This window comes from Thrips palmi, unplaced genomic scaffold, assembly GCF_012932325.1.
Source record: "Thrips palmi isolate BJ-2018 unplaced genomic scaffold, TpBJ-2018v1 HiC_scaffold_12, whole genome shotgun sequence".
Lineage (NCBI taxonomy): Eukaryota > Metazoa > Arthropoda > Insecta > Thysanoptera > Thripidae > Thrips > Thrips palmi.
This window is the reverse complement of record NW_023144623.1, coordinates 12,150,835-12,171,340: the sequence shown is the minus strand read 5'-3', so window position 1 is coordinate 12,171,340 and position 20,506 is coordinate 12,150,835. Positions and strand designations below refer to the sequence as shown.

At 60.6% G+C, this 20,506-nt stretch overlaps 1 protein-coding gene across 1 annotated transcript in view; it reads left to right on the top strand.

The window, feature by feature from the left end:
* The window catches only part of LOC117639972 (division abnormally delayed protein), a 74,373-nt gene extending 54,338 nt beyond the window's left edge, over positions 1–20,035 (top strand). Inside the window, exons 3-8 of the mRNA XM_034376091.1 lie at positions 11,750–12,036; positions 12,114–12,328; positions 12,630–12,972; positions 17,378–17,694; positions 17,872–18,236; positions 18,574–20,035. Coding sequence (XP_034231982.1) covers positions 11,750–12,036; positions 12,114–12,328; positions 12,630–12,972; positions 17,378–17,694; positions 17,872–18,236; positions 18,574–18,770 — 1,724 coding nt within the window. The 3' untranslated portion in view covers positions 18,771–20,035. The remainder of the gene's footprint in view (positions 1–11,749; positions 12,037–12,113; positions 12,329–12,629; positions 12,973–17,377; positions 17,695–17,871; positions 18,237–18,573) is intronic.
* The last annotated feature ends 471 nt before the right edge of the window (positions 20,036–20,506 follow it).

The following is a 20,506-nucleotide window of genomic DNA, read 5'->3' as shown; positions in this document are numbered from 1 at the left end:
GGGGGCGGTGCGCCACAAACGGAGTGCCTCCGGAGGTAGGGGGACAGGCCGTGCGCGAGAGGGGGAGGGGGGCGGAGGCAGCGTGGGAACACGAGTGCCCTGGGCGGGCTGGCCGAGGGCTGGCTGCGTCCGCGCGCGGCCACGGTCGCGGTGTGCATCGGCACGCCGAGGACGGCCTGCGCGGGGGGCGTCGTCGCGGTGCCCGGGCCGCTCCGGCCACTGCTCCGGCGGCAGGCGGTTATTTTGCGTGTCATACGGCATGTTTCTGGCGGCGACGTTTTCACGACTGGAATGCTGCTGCAGCTCTATGCGCCAACAACCCGGGGAGAGGAGGGAAGGGGCGGGGAGGGGAGGTCAGACGGAGGGGGGGGGGGGTGCCGCTTGCTGCAACTTTGGTCGTATACACACTTTGCTGGCGGCCAAAAAGGACGAGACACTCCGGAACAGACGCCAAAACATGCAGAGAGCGGCAACGGGTGGGTCTTTGAGGCGGGAGGCGCGTCCGAAGCGTGGCTCGGACGAGTGGTGTGGAGTTTGCCGTCGTGTGGGACGCCAAGGACTTGCACAGGGGGTCGGCCAACGGGCTGGAAAAGTGACTGACTCTGTTAAACAAGCGGTTTTTGGTGACTTCGGGCGACCACTGCGTCCACCAGTCTAGCTGCAGGTACGTCCATCAACGTCCTGGTATTCCGAAGACAGTAGTTTTCTTTCATGCCGCGCCTCGGAAACGCTTATCACAGCCAGTTTGGAAGCAATAGGCTCGCAAAATTGGTCAATTAGTGAACATTAGAAGAATATGAATAGTGTAGGAGCATCCAGGCGGGTGGGTACATATTGCACTTTGAGTGAATACTTCTCGTGCTCTATCCGAAGCATCCCTCCCCGCGCGGCCGGATCTGGCTGGCGCTTGAGCCATCGGAATGCTAACCACGACGCCAAACACGACCCGACAGGAGCGTCATTCCCACTTTAGGAGTCATTCCAGCCGCGCTGCACTTAAGGGCCTTCTCCCGAACTTTGGCCCGCGCCCGAAACAAATGGGGGTCGGACCTCGCCGAGCGCTTCCGAGGGGCTCTACTCGTGGGGCGCGAGAGAGACAGAGCGATGTAACGAACGAGCCTTCCGAAAGCGCAGGGCAGGCCCTCGGCCGCGGCCACCGCCCTCTCGGAACAAGAATGGAACAGTGGAGGCGTCGGTCGGGAGGTGCCGAATAAGCGCTCTGTTGGCCAGGCCGGAAGACAAACACGTCTAGGAGTCCTCTGCCGTGCCGTGCCGTGCCGCGCCGTGCCCGGCCCGCGGGACCGATAAAGTAGGGGAACAAGAAGCCTGCCTCCCTGACGCCACGCGGCGCCTCGCCAGCCCGCTCGACTCGGCTAAGTCCATCGCCGCGATTGGGCTGTAGACCCAGTCGTTTTCGTCGCCCTGTCTCTCTCGCACTGCTAGGCGTACCTTACAGGTGCGAGAGAGACAGAGCGACGGAAACGACTCTCAGTCTGATCCGCAGCGACTGCAGTCAACAGGAAGGCAGCTAATCGTCTGCTCGCTTGCCTGGAACACTGTTAAGGCGGGCTGCCGTTGCCAACTTCCAGAAAGACTCTGCCTGGAAAGGAGGGGGAGGAAAATCAATAAACAAAACTTTTGACTGAAATCCGGACTTTTCCGCTTTTCTGATGTCGAAATAATTGGCGGCGCGCTTTCCGATTTTCTCGAAGTGGAGTTACATGGGGCTCAACAGTGTAAGGCGAAGAATAATGCCCTGGACATGAAAGGAGGAGTGCGACGGGGGTTGCCTACACTGCCGGAAGAGGCGAGGGCTTTGTCGAGTTGGGAGGACAACGACAGCCCCTGAGGGGAGAGAGAGAGAGAGAGAGAGAGAGAGAGAGAGAGAGAGAGAGAGAGAGAGAGAGAGAGAGAGAGAGAGAGAGAGAGACAGAGAGGGGGGGGGAATTGAAAACAAGTAAGGACTTCCCCGATGCCCTGCCACTCGCCAGCAGCCAATTGATATACAGCGCCTCGTGGACCCCACTGCGTTCTTCATCCTCGTAGGCTGTTGGGGCTGCGAGTCTGGGTGGCGGTGTAGGAGAAGTGGTGCGGTGCTGCGCGACTCGCCAGCGTAGAGTTATCGTGTGAAGACCTGAAATACGGCGTCAAAGTGTTGCTGGCAGCGCCTCAAGTCTAAATCAATTCTGAAAAATTTGCCATTTTCTACTGTTATACAAGTTAGATCGACTTTCGAGGAAAGAGGAAGTGGTTAGGTCAGCGGTTCCCAACCTTGGGGTCGCGACCCCAAAGGGGGTCGCGAAAATATTTCGAGGGGTCGCGGCGAGGTGGTTGGGGTCGCCTGGGGTCGCGGCTGTTTCCCGGCTGGCAGAATTGTTCAAAACGGTCGAAAATGCCTTTGAAAACTCGTGTTTTAGGCCGACTTTAAGCAGCAACTGCGTCTGATCCGAGGCGGTATGTCGTCCTCCCTCAGTGGGCATTTGGTCTTTGGACCTTCCTTTAGAATGCCTTTGTTACGGAGCGCGATTATCGGCCTTAGTTTGGGAGCAGTATTGTCTCAAAGTGGATCAAAATGGCATTCAAAGGCATTTTTTACTGTTTTCATCAACTTTGAGACAATACTGCTCCCAAACTAAGGCCGATAATCGCACTCCGTAACAAAGGCATGTTAAAGGAAGGTCCAAAGACCAAATGCCCGTTGAAGGAGGACGAAATACCGCCTCGGATCAGACGAAGTGGCTGCTTAAAGTCGGCCCAAAACACGATTTTTCAAAGACATTTGTGACCGTTTTGATCAACTTTGTGGCAATACTGCTCCCAAATTAAGGCAGATAATCACACTCCGTAAAAAAGGCATGCTAAAGGAAGGTCCAAAGACCAAATGCCCGTTGAGGGAGGACGAAATACCGCCTCAGATCAAACGCAGTGGCTGCTTAAAGTCGGCCCAAAACACGATTTTTAGAAGACATTTGTGGCCGTTTTGATCAACGTTGCGGCAATTCTGCTCCCAAACTAAGGTGGATTATCGCACTTTGTATCAAAGGCATGCTAAAGGAGGGGTCGCGTGGGGTCGCGAAACTTTTCCTGGGGGTCGCGGAAATTTTTTGTTACAAATTTGGGGTCGCGAACCGAAAAAGGTTGGGAACCGCTGGGTTAGGTACTCGCCTTTAGTCAAAACGATGTCACACTAAGAAAATGAACCAAATTTTAGTCGATCGGACCTGAGCTCCTTTAAAGTGCAAAGGGAGGCTGGTGGTTCAACTTGGCACAGTGCGTCCTGTTCGCCCCGAGGCACGGGGCTGCGGGCGCCGGAGATGTCCCCCCACTGTCTGGATGTCTGGATCTGCGAGATGAGCCGCCAGAACAATGCTCCGTTCTCACGGGGCTCGGCCCGGCCCGGCTCGGCTCGCCCCTGCAGGGGCCCCGCTCCACATCGCCACATTGCGTGCATGCGGTGTCGCGGTGGCGCCGGCAGTGGCGCGGCGGCCTCACCTAGCCCTACCGCAGCACCGCCCCGCCTCCTTGCTCTTCATCAGCTTGCGGTCTGCAGGCTTGACTAACTGCCCGTCTCTCTCGCACCCCGTACGGCGACGGCCCGCCCCGGGAGTGCGAGAGAGAGAGAGAGAGAGAGAGAGAGAGAGAGAGAGAGAGAGAGAGAGAGAGAGAGAGAGAGAGAGAGAGAGACAGACTGGAGGCCGAAGCGCCGCGCCAATTCCATTTTCCCGGCAAATTCCAGTGATTGTGGCGAGGCCGGCGGAGCGTGCTCGCTGCTGTCGCTGGAGCAGTGCGTCGTCTTGGCACACGGGCCGCGCCGAGTAGACAAACAGCTCAAAGACAGCGCGCGGGGAGGGGAGGAAAGACGCTGGTGCCGAACCGGTGCCGTCGCCTCACGAGGACGGCGACGACGAGGACGCCGACGCCGACCACGAGGACGCCGACCACGAGGACGCCGACCACGAGGACGCCGACCACGAGGACGCCGACCACGAGGACGCCGACCACGAGGACGCCGACCACGAGGACGCCGACCACGAGGACGCCGACCACGAGGACGCCGACCACGAGGACGCCGACCACGAGGACGGTGACGACGGTGTGCTGCGAAGAAGAGGAAGTCCACGGGCTGGACGCAAGAATGCCGGCAAGAAGCATGGCCGCTGCTGCAGAAAAAAAAAATACAAAAACAAAATAAATGAAGCCCATGCAACGCGCGCGGTGCAACGTTGCAAGCGTTGCAAGTCGCAGAGGTGTTGCAGCCGTAACTCGTCGGGCCGGAGGTGCACTTGGCTGAGTCTCGTGCTTTGGCAGCTGCCTGGCTGCCTGCCTGGCTGGCTGCCTGCCTGGCTGCCTGCCTGGCTGCCTGGCTGCCTGCCTGGCTGCCTGGCTGCCTGCCTGGCTGCCTGCCTGGCTGCCTGGCTGCCTGGCTGCCTGCCTGGCTGCCTGCCTGGCTGCCTGGCTGCCTGCCTGGCTGCCTGCCTGGCTGCCTGGCTGCCTGGCTGCCTGCCTGGCTGCCTGCCTCAAAAGTCGTAAAACAGTGCAGTGCTCGGCACTGCCTCGGGGTCCGGGCCGGGCGTCGTCTGCAGTCTGCACCTTGTGCCCAAGGCATGCCCGCTGCCCGCTGACACTGCTGTCAAAGGTGCGCGTAAATCGCGGGGCGGCCAAGACGCTGGCGCGCTGGCGACACGTTTAGCTTTCAACCTCTCAGACCGGAAATGGGTTCCGGAAGCAGCGCCGCACTTTTGGGGCGTTTGGGGCCGCGTCTCGGACGCCCTCCGGGGCTCTCTGCTGCTGCGGACGCGGACCGAGGGCATGAAGGAGACGTCCGGAATGCGTATGGCGAGGGCGGGGCGGGGCGGCCAAGGCACAGGTAGGTCGTAAAAGCCACGCACTCGAATGGAAGCGGCCGCGAGGGAAGGGGAGGGAGGGGGGGGGGAGCGCTCGCTGAGAATGAAAAAAATGAAATGAGCAAAGAGACCATGCGATGGCACTGCTACATGTTCTCGAGACGAGTCATCCTGTCCGAGGGCCGCGGGGCGGGGCGGGGCGGGGCTGGGCGGGGCGGGGCGGGGCGGGGCGGCTCTACCGCGAATCAAACGGTGCGGCCCACCAGCGGGCCACCGCAACGCTTGTCATTTGGTCCTTGTTCTTTCGGCTGACTGCAGCGCGAAGTGGGTCGCGGGCTCGAGGCGGCGTCTCTCCGAGTGCAATGCTTCTCGGCTCCAGGGCTTCACGAGTGCGACGGAAACGGAGCCTCAAAGCGGCCGCGCTGCGAGGAAGGGCCAACTTGCAAAACTGCGCGGTTGGGCAGCCAGACTGATACCGAGAGTTGTTTTCGTCGCTCTGCCTCGCTCGCACTCACGGGGCGTGCCGAGTAGGTGCGAGAGAGACAGAGCGGCGAGGACGACTCTCGGTATCAGGGTGGCGGGCACACTGCGGTGCTGCGGCATCCCGGGCCGGAAAGGAAAGGCCTCCCCGACGTCATTCCGCCGCCCCTCCACTGCCCTGCCCTCCACCCTATCAAATCAGTCCGCAGCCCCTCTTTCGGGGCCGCCCTGGCCGTGCCGCCCTGGCCACGGCCGCGCCCCCAAGCCAGCCTATTAGGGATTCAGTCGGCGTGTGACACGCCACGGCCCGGCGCACGCCGTGACGTCACGCCCGCCGTCACGCCGTGTCCTACGCCGTGACCTTCGTCACGCGCGGTCGCACCGGACACGTCCGTAATGCGGCCGGCCCGACCCGGGCGGCGCTTTCGTCGCTCTGTCTCTCTCGCACCTCCACGGCGCGCCCTGTGAGTGCGAGAGAGACGGAGCTACCCCGCTCGCCGCAGTCGCCGAAAAGAGGCGAATTGCCCCCTGATCGCTGACCGCCCCCAGGCCGCGCATGGCGGCGAGGCCAACGCGCGGCAACGAGGGGATTATTGAGACAACGCACCGTTCTCGCGTCCTAATGGACCCTAATGGGGCTGCAGCCTGCGTGAAGATGAGCAGATTCCCGGTGCACTGATTCCGAGAGTCGTTTTCGTCGGTCTGTCCCTCTCGCACCTACAGGGGACACCCCATGAGTGCGAGAGAGACGGCGCGACGGAAATGGACTCTCGGCATCAGTCTGCTGTGCTTGCTGGCTTACGCCCGGCGCCACTCGCCCGATGCAAAAGACAACTTTGCCGGCCGTTGTGCGACGCGCTGGGCTAGGCGGCCTGCAGCGTCTGCTTTCGCCACATAGTGCCATTCGCCAGGCCCATTCATTCGGGACTCGACAACTCAACAACTCGCTGCGCCAAACTAGCGCGGGACAGTTCCAGGTGGACTCACACAAAACACACAGACACACAGACAGACAGACACACACACACACACACACACACACACACCACACACATACACACACATACACACACACACAGAGTCGCTTCCATGGAGGGTGGAAAAAATAGTCTGCACACACCTGCGGTACTCGAACCCGCGGTGTGCGCGTTTCGAGTTACCGCGCCGCGGTGAGTCCCTCCCACCCCTCCCCCTCCCCCCTCCCCCTCCCCCTCCCCCTCCCCCTCCCCCCCCCCTCCTCTGGCCCGCAGCCCCCCGACGCGCGGTCGGCGGGGTCGACGGACGCGCCACGGCGTGCTTGACATTGATGCCTTCCTCTCGGGCCGCCTGCATCGAGTGCGCCCTGTCGCCCTGTCGCCGTGTCGGTGGTTAGGTTATCCTCATCAATATACACGCGGTGTGTGTGACGCTGGCGCCGTTTTTGCGAACACACACACACACACACACACACACAGAGAGACACACACACACACACACATACATACACACACACACAAACACCTTCGTGCCCTCCCCCGTCTTTTTTTCAGGAGTTTTCATTATGCAATACGATGGAAGGGGACCCTGTAGACGTGCGCCTCCAGACCTGAAACACCCCCCCCCCCCCCATTTCCCCATGCACACACACACACACACACACACACACACACAGGTGTGACGCACAGGATCGCGAGGCCCTGTTGGTTGCCCTTAAGGATCATCCACTTATCACGTAACGCGCTTAGGTCTGCCTGTCCTCGCCGCTCCCCAGGGACTGTCGGCGAGTGCGAGAGGGATGGCAGCGGGGGTCAAACTGTGCGTAATGTATGGACGCACGACTCCGTTATTTGTCTCGCCTAGCACCGCCCTCTGTCCGCGAAATCACGCTTTTCGAGGGATTCTATTCAGAAGATCTTATCCGGGCGTTCCCCCTCCTAAAAGAATCTTATCTTAAACGCTGGCGAATTTCACTCAGTTGTTTGATCATTTGATACAGCTACGAATGAATATAATTTGTGATTTAATTCACTTAAGCTTGAAGATAAAAAATAAAAAATAATAATACAGTATGGAAAAAATATGTTACGTTTACTCTTGTATCCGTCCCAAATGATCAAACTTGGTGAAATTCTTTAAAGATCCTTTGAATGGGATTCCTCGTTTTGTTGAAACGCATCGCACCTTTCGCGGGCCGGGCTATCCTCCTCCGCGAGAAAGTCCAACTCGTACTTAACTGCGTTTAGCGCGAGCCCCTCTCTTTTTACTTTTGTTTTTGTTTTTCTTCGGCCCATTCAAGTTTTGCACTTAAATTCGGGCCTGGTCGTTAAAGTCGCGCTGTTTCTCCTTGTTGTGGGCGGACTGCCGACTCCGGCCGATTCCGAGAGTCTGTCCCTCTGTCTGTCTCGCGCTCGTGGGGCGTCCCTTGTAGGTGTGAGAGAGACGGAGTGAGAGACTCTCGGAATGAGTCTGCTGGCTGGCTGCCTCGCGGGATGCGTTGCGTGCCCCGGTATCTCTCCAGGCAGGTCCAGGCTGGCGGGGGCGTGGCTTTAGCGTGGCTCCAGCGTGCCTCCAGCGCGGCTCGCTGGAGGAAGTGCAGTCGTTGTACGCAGCCCAACTTTTTTCTGGCTTTTCGCCCTGGGCAGTCCGTGGCGGTGCCAGGCAGTGCCAGGCGAAGCCTCGGCCGGGCACGCGTGAAAAATGTTGCAAATGTTTGGCTCGCCGTGCGGGGCGGCCGGGGCCGCAGGGGCGGGTCTCGCCGCCGTGGTATGGGGTGAGACGGCCGTCGGTGCAGCGCGGGCTGGGGGGGCTGGCCACCGTCCAGTAGACTGACTCCGAGAGTCGTCGCTCTGTCTCTCTCGCACCCACGCGGGACGCGCCAGCAGCGCGAGAGAGACAGAGCTCTCGGCGTCAGTCTGCAAAGGGGGGTCAACCCCAGCGAAGGGGAAGAAGTAGGGTACAGGGGCCGCCCAAAACTTCTCGCATGAATACAAACATGAGTGGCCGAGTCGAAAGTTTGCATTCCGAGCGGAACCGTGCTACCGCGCGGTCCCCGAGCTACTCCTGGCGTGGCCCTAGACGGCGGGACTGTTCGTACCAATTATGCCACCACCACCCTACCCCACCCCCCACCACTTTGCCACCTGCCCTCTTCTTTTGGCCCGCAGGCCGTCCGTCAGTCCTCAGCCTTCATGATGTTTGACTCCCGTGCCCGGTTGGGGTGCAGCGCACACACAAAGACTGCTTGTAAACTGCTCGTCGAGCAAGGCCCTACTACACTCTACGAGTGTGTGTGTGCGTGTGTGTGTGTGTGTGTGTGTGTGTGTGTGTGTGTGGCCCTACCTGGCATTGCATACGCCGCTCGAGTCGAGTGCCCCCTCGAGGCCTTCCTCCCCCCCCACTCTAGTGAATTCCTCTTCCCCTTTCGTCCCGGCGTCCCGGGCGCGCCTCCCTGACCCTCCAGGACTTGTCAAACCGCACCTCAGTCCCCGGAGGGCCTGAAGGGCCCGTAGGGCGCCTCGGCCTCGGCGCGGCTTTACATTGTTACGGTGTAAATGTTGTGTTTGCCCGCTCTAGCGCAGCCGACGCGCGTGTTTTGGTCGCGGTGGCCCCGGCGGCAGACTCATTCCGAGAGTCGTTTTCGTCGCTCTGTCTTTCTCGCACCTATAGGGCACGTCCCATGAGTGCGAGAGAGACAGAGCGATGGAAACGACTCTCGGAATCAGTCTGCAGAGAGCGAGGTTTCGCGTGCGACTGTACGTACGTACTGCGTCATGCCGGGCCGGGTGTCGCGATGGTGTCGCGATGGATGCTGCACTGTACTACTCGTGGTTCAAATTGAAGGGGGCGGGGCCGGCCGGTCATCCATCAGGGTCCGGTGCGAGTGCGACGGAGAGAAAGCAGCGCTCCGCACACTCGGGCCTCTAGAACCAGCAATGAGCCGCGCGCTGCAGTGTACGTAGCAGTACGTCACGCCGCCACATTCACATTTAAATTGATTGGCGGGCCGTGACTCGCTGCACGCCGCGCACACATTGCGATTGGCCAAGCAGCAGATGCAACTGTCATTAGTGAGATTTGGAGCCGCCTCGGTCCGCAGGCTTATTTCGAACAGTGCTCTAGTCGCTCTCCCTCTCGCCCCTACGGTGCGATCCATGAGTGCAAGAGAGCGACGAAAGCACTGTTTCGGAATCAGCTCGCCGGAGCGCTCAAAGTGTGCTTTGCGTCGTATCAATATTCGGGCGGTGGGCAGCGGGTCGTGGGGGCGGCGGGGGCAGCGGGGGTTGGGGCGTGTGTGATGAAGCCGCCGCAGGGATGGCGTGTCAGATAGGCTCCACGGCCGCACTCAGAGAGGACGCACTCTGGACCCGTGGTGGCGGCAGGGGATGGAGAGAGAGAGAGAGAGAGAGAGAGAGAGAGAGAGGAGAGAGAGAGAGAGAGAGAGAGAGAGAGAGAGAGAGGCAGGGGACGGAGTGCTCGGTGCGGTGTAATGGGCCGAGTGATAGCGACGCTTTCAGTCCTCCTGACACCCCGGCACAAATAGCCGCACCAAAGGAACGGCCTTCGGCCAAAATTTGGCGCCGACACGCTGTCGTGTTTTACAGCGGACTCTGAAATTCTGGCCGGTTCCGCGCTGCCGCCCAGATCGAAACGGCCTGGCGCTTTTCTGCCAGTGCGCCGCTGCGCCGCTGGAGTGCCTCGCGTCGCTTCGCGGAACGCGCGGCCCGGCGGTCGCTCTGTCTCTCTCGCACCCCTGCGCAGCATTGCGGAGCATTGCGCAGCGCCCCGCGAGTGCGAGAGAGAGCGAGCGACAGGACACACTCATGCGAGACAATGGCGGGCAAGGCCGCGTCATACTCCCAATTAGCATACTGGGCGTGGCCGCGGGCCGCGTGGCCGGGCGTCGTGGCAGTGTGGCAGCGGCCCAGCGTCCGCACCAGATCGCTGCGCCTCGCACAGTGGGCCAGAAGGCTCGGCGGAGGCGCTTTGACGCGTTTTGAGCTCCAGAGTCGCTTAAGAACGATTCGAACCGGACGTGTGACCCCACCAATGGATTCCTCGTTCTGAGAGCAATCCATTGGTGGGGTCACACATTCTGTTTTAGTCCCATTTGGCGACTCTGGAGCTCAAAACGCGTTTATTTTGGCCGCTTTCAGCGGTCTTCTTGGCCACTGTGCCTCGGGCCCGCCCGGAACCCAGCAAGGGGCTTCCCCGACGTCGCCCACCGCGGCCCAGCTGCCGCGACACAGCGGCTCCACTTTTGATTGACTCTGCAGTGCACTGGCCGCCCCGCCGCGTCCCACCCCGCCCCAACTAGGGGCGGTACTCTTAATTGCAAACGGGCCGCTAACGAAACGTATTCTGCCAATTCCGCCGCCATTAGGCGTGCATTGAACCGCCGGGCGCGGAGCGCGCAGCGCGGCCGAGGGGCACGAGGGACACGGACCGTCTAGCCGATTTTAATTTCCAGCGCCTCGAATGAGAAGACGGCGCGGCCTGCAGACTCATTCCGGGAGTCGTCGCTCCGTCTCTCTCGCACCTACACGGGGTGCCCCATGAGAGCGAGAGGGACAGAGCGGTGACTCTCGGAATCAGTCTGCTGGAGCGGGCGGCAGCCTCCTCGCTGGAGCGGGAGCGCCTGCAGCGGGCCGGGTAGGCAGCACCGCGAGGCTCCGCGGCGCGAGGCCGCCGTCGTCTGCCTACCTCGCAGGCGGCCTGGCCTGCCTACCGAGGCGGACTCTCCGAACGCGTTTCGCGCTTTCAGTCCTTTCAGAACGAAACGTGTGGTGGTACTGCTGGACCCCTCGTTCGAAGGGCAGTCCGTCGGCAGTCCTCTTTTAGAGACTCGCAGCTCCAAACTTTGCCGCCAGAGTTGGTTGTCCCGGCGGCCGGCTGGCCCACTGCGCGTGGCTCGGCGCCCCGTCCGCTGCTGCTACCCGTCCGGCATCACGGCAGACTTTATTGCGTGTCCCTCGGCAAACATTGTCTTCCGCGCGGTGACAGCTGCCCGCGCCGCCCCGCGCCGCCCCGCCCGGCGTCGTCCCGGGGGTTACAACTTATTATTAGTACTATTGGAGCGTTGAGCGCGCGGCCAGTGGCGGGGCCGGGCGGCGAGGACCGGCGAGGACGGTGTTTTTGTTTACAGCGGGGAGGTTGTTAACCGCAGGCCGGCTAGCGTTGCGGGGGAGGGGACCGCTGTCTCGACGGGCGGGGGAGGGGGAGGGGGAGGGGCGGCGTCGCCATTTCACCTCTTTATAAATATCCCCGGCCGACTTCTAGGCGACAAACGACATTTATGAATGCTCAACGACGTCGCTTGATTTGTTTGCAGAGGGTGGGGGAGTCTGGGGCGGGCGCGGGTTCGAATCCCCCCCTCCCGCGGCATTGTACTTTCGACTTGCATGCCGGCGTCCGTGGAGCGGTGCTTGAACCTGTCGCCTGTGTTGCAGACCACCTGGTGCGGCTGGCGCGCTGGTCCGAGGGCAAGACGCTGACGCTGTTCGCGCAGGTGTACAAGCGCATGGCGCTGCTGGCGAACGAGCCCATCCACTCGCTGTACGCCGACATCGTGCGCTACCTGGACACGCCGGCCCCGCAGCAGGCCGCGCAGGGCGCCGCGGAGGCGGCCTGGCTGTCGTCGCCGCCGCAGGGGCTCTCCATGACGGACTCCGTCAACAGGTTCTTCGCCAAGCTGTTCCCGCTCACCTTCCACACGGCGGCGCAGCCGATGAAGCGGGTACGTCCCCGGCCGGGCGGGTTGCAAGTGTCGCTTTGATGTATGTTTGGATTGTGCTAATTTGCGTGTTGGCGCAGGGCGGCGCGCCGCAGCGGCAGCTGGAGGCGACGTACGAGCAGTGCCTGTCGTCCAGGATGGCCGAGGTGCAGCCCTTCGGCGAGGCGCCGCGCGCCTTGGCACACAGCCTGAGCCGCGCCCTGGAGGCGGCCAGGGTGCTGCTGGGCGTGCTCAGCATCGGCGCCGACGTGCTCAACGCCACGGACTCCATGCTCATCGACGACCCGGCCTCAGGGTGAGTCCCATTAGCAGGCCGCTCTGCCGGCACGCAGTGGGCCAGAAGGCCGGTGGAGGCGGCCAAAGACGCGTTTTGAGCTCCAGAGTCGCTAAATGGGATTCAAACCGAGCGTGTGACGCCACCAATGGATTGCTCGTTCGGAGAGCTATCCATTGGCGAGGTCTCACGTTCGGTTCGAGTCCCATTTAGCTACTCTGGAGCTCAAAACGCGTCCGGGATTTTGAGCGCGAGAACCTGTCTTCTGGCCCACTATGAGGATGCTGACGGCCTTGCTGACGGCGGTCTTGGTGTGCTGCAGCTCGGCGTGCCCGGCGGTGCTGCTGCGACTGTGGGCGTGCCCGCGGTGCGCGGGGCTCGGCGAGGCGGTGCGCCCGTGCCAGGGCTACTGCCTCAACGTGCTGCGGGGCTGCGTGACGGAGCGCACCTCGGACCTGGACGAGCCCTGGGCCTCGTTCGTGGAGGCCGCCGCCAAGCTGGCCGGCTCGGCGGCCGCGGCGCCGCCGTTCCCCGGCAGGCCGAGGGACACCGCGCGCGCCGCGCCGTACCAGCTCAACGCGGAGGAGGCCATCCGCCAGATGGAGAACAAGATCTCGGAGGCCATCATGTTCGCCATGGAGCACGGCCCCGCCGTCGAACGGAAGGTGAGGTTCGCGTCGGGGTGCTAGGTGGAGGAACGCCCATTTCCTTATCAGAAAAACTGGCGGTTGAGAAATAAACATGACTTGGACTTTCGGCTTGCCCCGCCGCCTCGCGCCATTGTTCCGAGTCCAGTCGAGAACGCTGAAAACGATGGCGGCGCGGTATTTGAACCCACGCCGCGTGCGAACTGCGAACCGGCCCGCTAAACCAGTCCGGGGCCTCGGACGTCGGACGCGGCGCGTACAATTTACGGGCATGTTGGGCGCATTTGTAAGTCGCCGTGTTCACTGCCCTCCCTACACCCTAGGCCTAGGCCCAGGTGATTTGCGGCAGCGCACGAGATATTTTACATGTGATTTGCGGTGCAGGGGCGGGGGCAGAGGCCGGGGCGGGGGCTGTGGCCGGGGACGGGCAGGGCGACTGCTTGCATCGCCGCGTGCCAGCCGAGCGGCGCGGAGCAGGCTGCCTGTGGGTTGGGTTCCCCGTCCAGCCGCCAGGTGGTGCTCGCTGCAGTTCGCAGTGGCGCCGACAACGCGCAGGCGGCCAAAACCCTCGACGCGTTTTGAGCTCCAGAGTCGCTAAACCGAGCATGTGACCCTATCAATGGATTCCTCATTCGGAGAGCAATCCTTTGGTGGGGTCACACGATCGGTTCGAGTCCCATTTAGCGACTCTGGAGCTCAAAACGCGCCCGGGGTTTTGACCGCCTCCACCGGTCTTCTGGCCTGGCCCACTGGGCCACGGCAACGTGCTGCTTGTGGGTTGCCTACTACTCTGGGCAGTCCACGCCGACGGCAGCCTGCAGCCCAAGGCGTCAGGGGCCGTGTCCGAGCAGCTGTGCGGCGGCGGGCAGCCTCGGGGCAGCCTCGGGGCAGCCTCGGGCAGGGCCGCTAGGAATAGACTCACCGGCGCCGCGGCCGGCGCGCCACGCCTCGCCACGCCGTCGCAAAAACAAGGGACGTCCGAGGCAAGGGGGGGGGGGAGGGGGTGAACCGCGTACCCTTTCGCTGCGCTGCTGCGCCACGACGCGCGGCTCGCCGGGGCTTTCGTCGCTCCTCGGCGACCCGCCGCCACACCCGTAAAGGTCGCGTCACGTGACCAGCACAATGCAGGCCTTCTTGTTCTGCTGCCGCCCGTGCGTCCGCCCGCCGGCCCGCCTGCCCGCCTGGCTGTCTGACCGGCTGCACCGAGGCGACGCACCGACCCCAGCCAAGGCTCAGCCAAGGCGAGGGTGGGTCATCCACTCCACTCGCGACTGAAATAGTTGGCGCACTTGCCAGAAAGAGTCCCCCTGCCGCTCGCGCGCGCACGCACCTCCGCGGCGCACACCGTGCACGCCGTGCACCTGAGGGCCGTTTCACCGGACGCGCGGCGCTGGAGTCCACCGGCCCGAGCCGAGCAATGTGGCCTTCCCTGGTGTCTTGGGCCCCAACTGACCGTGAGAGAGACGGAGAGGGAAGAGGAGCCAAGTCAAAAGTGAAAATAAAGGAAAGCATAAAGAGGGATCGGGCAGGTTGAGAACGGCAAGTTGGCGAGGAATGAAACAGGTACAAAAACTGCGGCGGTCTGGTCTGACGGGACGGCACAGTGCAACATGGACTCGGCTCTTCCTCTCCTGCTTCTTGTCCTTCTCCGCCTGCGCTGTGCGGCGCTGTGCCCTCTTCCTTTCCCACTGCTTCGCTCGGCTTCGCTGGTTAGCGTTCGAACGTGTGAGTCACGGCCCAGGGCTCTCCTCCTGCCCGCAAAAAAAAAGTCGAGTCCGCTCTTGTGTCCGCCCGGCCATTCCACCAGGGATTCCAGCCGGCCGGACCGGCTCAAGTGCGACAAAGACAGGTGCTATACTCTAAACGCGGCCATCACACTGCCGGCCTACCGATGCACCCCCTCCCCCCGCCCCGATGAGTCAGAGCGACGTTCCAGAGCGCGGCGCCGGGCCCGCAGCGGGTGCGAGCGAGACGGAAGACCGAGGGGGAAGGGGTTCGAATGAATGGGGCCGGACAGTCGGACGGTCGGCCGGCCCTCGCCTCGCGCAGGACCGGGCGGCCAGGGCAGGACCAGATCGCCAACTCTTTTATTTACCTCTCGTTTCGGTTTTTGTTACCCGATGCCTTATTGTTTTTATTGTTATTATTTTAAAGCGGCGGCTCCTTTCGTTGCTGCCGTCGCTTCTTTTTCTCTCCCCGGCCATTTTCCGGCGGCCGGTCGCGCGCTCCTGGAGTCCTGGAAGGGTCCTGGAAGGGCCCTGGAAGGCCGAGGCCGGCGCACCCCGAGCCGAGGCCTCTAAGTGAATAAAGGTGGCCTCGTCGTCGTCCTCGAACAGCAGAGAAAGTGCAGCAGGCGCCCCTCGGGACCACTTCACGGTTTGGGCTCACCGGGCAGAGCGCTAAATAGAACTCGAACAGAGCGCGTGACCCCACCAATGGATTCCTCGTTCGGAGAGCAATCCATTGGTGGGGCCACACGTTCGGTTCGAGTGTCATTTAGCGACTCTGGAGCTCAGAACGCGTCCGGGGTTTTTGGACCGCCTCACTGTGCTGCGAGGACTGGCCCCGGCGCTACCCCGTGCCTGCCGCAGGCACCTCGCGCGCGGTGTATCGCCGCGGGGAGTTCTTTCACCGCGCGGCCGGTGCGTACTGTACAGCGACGCTCGGGCCGCGGGCACTGTACGGTTCCACTTTCCGAAAGTGAGTACTTGAGTCCCAGAAAGTGGAATACTTGCAGTGACGCGGTCCGCGCAAGGCTAACCCGGCCAAAGCGGTAATGAACCGGCCTGCACTTGGTTGCACCAGGCTAACCCGGCCGTTCACGAGTGAGCGGCGCGACGCGGCGAGGAAGGCGGTGGGGGGAAATGCCACCGGCGAGCTGCTAAACGGACGTCACTCGTCGTCGGCGTCCTCGGCGGCGCGAAGCGTCAAGCGTTCCTCCCAGCGGGTCGCGCGCCGGGCGGGGCAGCAGACTCATTCCGAGAGTCGTTTTCGTCGCTCCGTCTCCCTCGCACTCACAGGGCGTCCCGTATAGGTGCGAGAGAGACAGAGCGACGAAAGCGACTCTCGGAATCAGTCTGCAGGCGGGGCTTGGGCTAACGAGCTGGCGGCATTGCCTGGCCGAGTTACGGCAGTCCTCTGGAATGCACAGACTCGCCGCCACACATGACTTGCCGCCTTGTATATCGCCTCAATTAATTGCCCAAGTTTTATGGCGTAGCGTCCCGGACGGCCGGGACGGCCCGGAGCCCGGAGGTGAGCGATCCAGACGCGCCCGCCGACCGACACCGACAGGCCCGGCCCGGCCCGGCCCGTCCGCGCCCCGGGGCCCTACCCGGCTGTGGCGGGGCTGTGGTGGTCTGTGGCACCGCCACACCGGTAGGAGACCGATTCCGCACCGCGCTCCGTCTCTCTCGCACTCACGGGGCGTGCCGCGTGCCGTGGGGGTGCGAGAGAGACGGGACCTCTGTCCGCGGCTCTGCGGCACGGCAGCCAAGGCTAGGCTGGGCTGCAGGCTGTGGGAGCGCTCCTCGCGCGGACGTCGACTGCGGGCGAATGCCTCCTCGCCTCCGCCCCTCCGTGCCCGGCCGAGCCCACCCGCCGATGATACCCTGTCAGGTCTGCGAGGCTCTGCGAGGCCCAAAGGGGCCGCCGGAAATGCAGGCGGGGTCCGAACAGCCTTCTGCCTGTCGCGCACCCCTGCGAGTCAACCCTTGAGTGCGAGAAGGACAGAGCGACGAATGCACCGCTCGCTCGGAATCAGCCGGCCGGCCGTACTGACCATGGCGTCTCTGGAGGCTGATTCATGCGATCGGGCGGGACGGACGCGAAAGATGTTTTAATTTGAGAGCGCGGGGAAGGGGCGGGGCGGGGTAGGGCGGGTCATAACTCACGCTGTCCGCCGCGGCAGGCATTGCCCATATATAACAGGGTGAGCCTACTTCACAAGGCGGTGAGGCGTGTGTGTGAGTGTGTGCGCGCCGCCACGCCCGCCTGCCCACTCTGCGCGCCCCCGCCCGTCGTGCAGGCCGCGCCGCGCCGCGCCGGCCGTCGTCCAGACAGAGAGGCACGCCGCCGCGCCTCGCCTCGGGCACCGCGACGACGCCCGTCCCGGTGACTCAAACGGAGCTGTTCCAAGTGGCGAAGACTCCGTCGCTGCCCAGGGGCCGGAAGACTGGCGCAAGCGGCCTAAACTCTAGACACTTTTTGAGCACCAGAGTCGCTGAACAGGACTCGTACAGAGCGTGTGACTCCACCAATAGATTCCTCGATCAGAGAGCAATCCATTGGTGGGGTCACTCGTTCCGTTCGAGTCCCATTTAGTGATTCCGGGATTTTGACCGCCTCTACCGGTCTTTTGTCCCTGTGCTGCGTGCTTTCCGCCAGGTTATTGACCTTGGCCTTCACGGCATTCTTGTTGCAGATGAAGTCGGCTTGCGGGCCGCCCAAGTGGGTGGAGGTGGCCGCCGACGCGGTGCCTTCGACGACGCCGTGGCCCTGGTGGGGCCGCAACCCGTACCCACTGGCTGACGACGTGCTTGGCGTCGGCGGCGAGGGTCCGCTCGGGTCGCCGGCGTCGCCCGCCTCCGCCGTGCACTTCGCCAAGACGCTGCGCGAGCTGCAGGAGTCGCTGCTGAGGAGCCGCTCCTTCTACGCGGACCTGGCCGACGTGCTGTGTGCGGACGAGGGCTTCGCGTCCAAGAACTCGCAGCCCTGTTGGAACGGCCAGCGAGTCGGAGAGTGAGTTACCACTGAGCGCCTGGCCGCCGAGCGCCTGACGGAGCGAGGGTAGGCAGCCCGCACGCAGCCCTGCCGCGTGTGTTGCCTGTTGCAAGGCTCCCTCTGCGCGCGAGGAGTATCGACGGCGCCGTTGTCTGCCCTCTCGCCTGGAGTATAACCTCCCCCCTCCTGCTGCAGGTACACCAAGACGGTAGTGGCCGCGTCGGTGAGCGCGCAGCGCTACAACCCCGAGCTGCCGTGGGGGTCGCACGGCGCCACCGAGGCCATCCCGCACCTAGGCGACCAGCTTCGCCACCTGCGGCAGCTGGTGCTGAGCCAGCTGGCCGAGCTGGCCACGGTGCCGGAGTCGGACTCGTTCGTCCGCGACGAGGAGGGCTACGAGGCCGAGGCAGAGGGCAGCGCTGCTGGCGGCGCGAGCGGCGCCGTGGGCCGCGGCCACTACGCGCCCGGCACCTGGAGCGACGACGAGGACCACGACAGCTGGAACGTGCCCTCCGAGGGCTCCGGCATGGAGGGCTCCGGCGACGAAGGCCCGTCAGTCGGTGAGTCGCGCCCAAACTTCGTCACACAGTGGGCCAGTAGAACGCGGTGGAGGTGGTCTAAATCCAGGACGCGTTTTGAGCTCGAGAGTCGCTAAATGGGACTCCAACCGAACGTGTGACCCCACCAATGGACTGCTTCTCGAACGGGGAATCCATTGGTGGGGGTCACACGTCCGGTTAGAGTCCAGTTTAACGACGCTCAAAGTGCGTCTACAATTTTGGCCGCCTCCACTGGTCTTCCGGCCCACTGAGCGTCATTGCAAGTTGCTCGAGTGTGTGTTCTTTCCTACTGCCAGTTGTTGGCGACGAAACTGACTCTGCCTTCTCGCTCTTGCAGATGCCAACAATGTGGACTCCAACAGCAACTGGACCACGGACGGTGGGCACGCCGGGTCGAAGCAGTCCTCGTCTCCCGGCAGAGGGGCGGAGGCCGGCAAGGACAAGGCTAGCGGGGCCGGCCACCTGCAGCTGTCTGCCTGCACAGTCGTCTTATGGATGTTCTCGACGAGAGTGCTCAGGCTAGCCGCACTGTAGTCTAGGACTACCATCCAGTGCTTGGATTGAACCCTCCCGCGTGGAAGTCAGTTTAAATGGGTGTGTTCTGTGTATGTGATTGTTTGTATGTTTGTGTGTGTGTCCGTGTGTGAGTGAGTGTCCGTGTGTATTTAGAGAGGAATGAATTGAATGAATGAATGAATGGTGCAGACGAAGGTCGAGCTAATGTTATATTGTATTGCAATGATGGTATTGTGGCCAAGTGTTGTTTCTTGGCTCATTTGGTACTTCCAGAGCAGCCAAGTGTCAATTAAGGGCAAGCTGTGGGTGTGAGTTTGACATGTTTTTAAAATGCAATGTCTCTATCGTACAATACTGTACAAATGCAACAAATTGCACTCCCTTTTATGTTTTATTTGTCAAAATAGTCACAAAATCTTACGCACCTCTAGAAATGCATGTAGTTTGATGTAATGCCTCCGGCGCCGTGTTGTCTTTTTGGTGGTTGTTGTTGGTTTTCAAGAAAATTCAAATTTAATACCAGTTTTATTTATGTGAATGGTCTCTTCTTCATCTCTAATGCTTGTCTTAATCTTGAGAGCCTTGGTTGCCATGTTAGTATTTCTGACAAGAACTGAGTTCAACTGAGCCTTTTACAGACATTAAAAAGTCTGAAATGTGAATGATACTTAGCAGTTGTTAATGTTGATAATTAGTCAGTGTTTATGCTGTGATTAAGTGCTGTAGATTATGTTTATGCATATGTTCATTTTAAATATTTGGTTGAGATTCAAGTGTAATTTATTTATAACCAAACCGAATTTGGTTGCATTAATTTTTCTATTCAGTTGATAAATTGAACATTTCAAAGCAAGTATGGATATGTCTTATACTGCCAGGATCATATCACAATTCATAAACTTTCATTCAAATAAGATTGGATTTATTTCAGTTGTTCTGTAGAAGGGCCAATTCAAGAGCAAAGGTATAGTTTCACAATTTTTAAATTTCTAGTCCTGCCTATGTGAACTCCTGTTTTGAGCCTTCAAAATTCAGAAGTATCTTGTTGCTTAAATTATTCTATAAGAAAACGTTATTGACACAATTTAGTTGTTTTAAACTGTCTGAAATTTAGATTGCACCACTCTCAAATTTCATTTTTGTCTGGTGGCTGTCTCTTTATCACCTGTGATAACAAGTGGATAAGTTTATCAAAATCATCAAATGTGTATGAGATTTGAGTATATGATATTTTTCTAGGACTATAAATGTTTGTGCCATATATGATATACATGTATATTTGCTTACACTGCAAACCTAACTGTCTACTAAGTACACACTTACAAATGCATGCTTGCAAGTACACACTTACAAACGCATGCTTGGCCAAGTACACACTTACAAACGCATGCTTGCAAGTACACACTTACAAACGCATGCTTGACGCCGTATAACTCTATGCGTCAAGCATGCGTTTGTAAGTGTGTGCTTGCAAGCATGCATTTGTAAGTGTGTACTTGGCCAAGCATGCGTTTGTAAGTGTGTACTTGCAAGCATGCATTTGTAAGTGTGTACTTAGTAGACAGTTAGGTTTGTAGTGTATACAGGTATACTTCAGTGCACGCTTGTTAACCTGTTGTAGACAACCCTCATGGATTATTCTTACAATCCCATCATCATTTTTAACCAGATAGTATCAAAACTTTGTGCTCATGTACTTATGCATGCTGGAACCCACATGAAAAGTGACTTGATCTTCTCTTTTGCGCAAATTT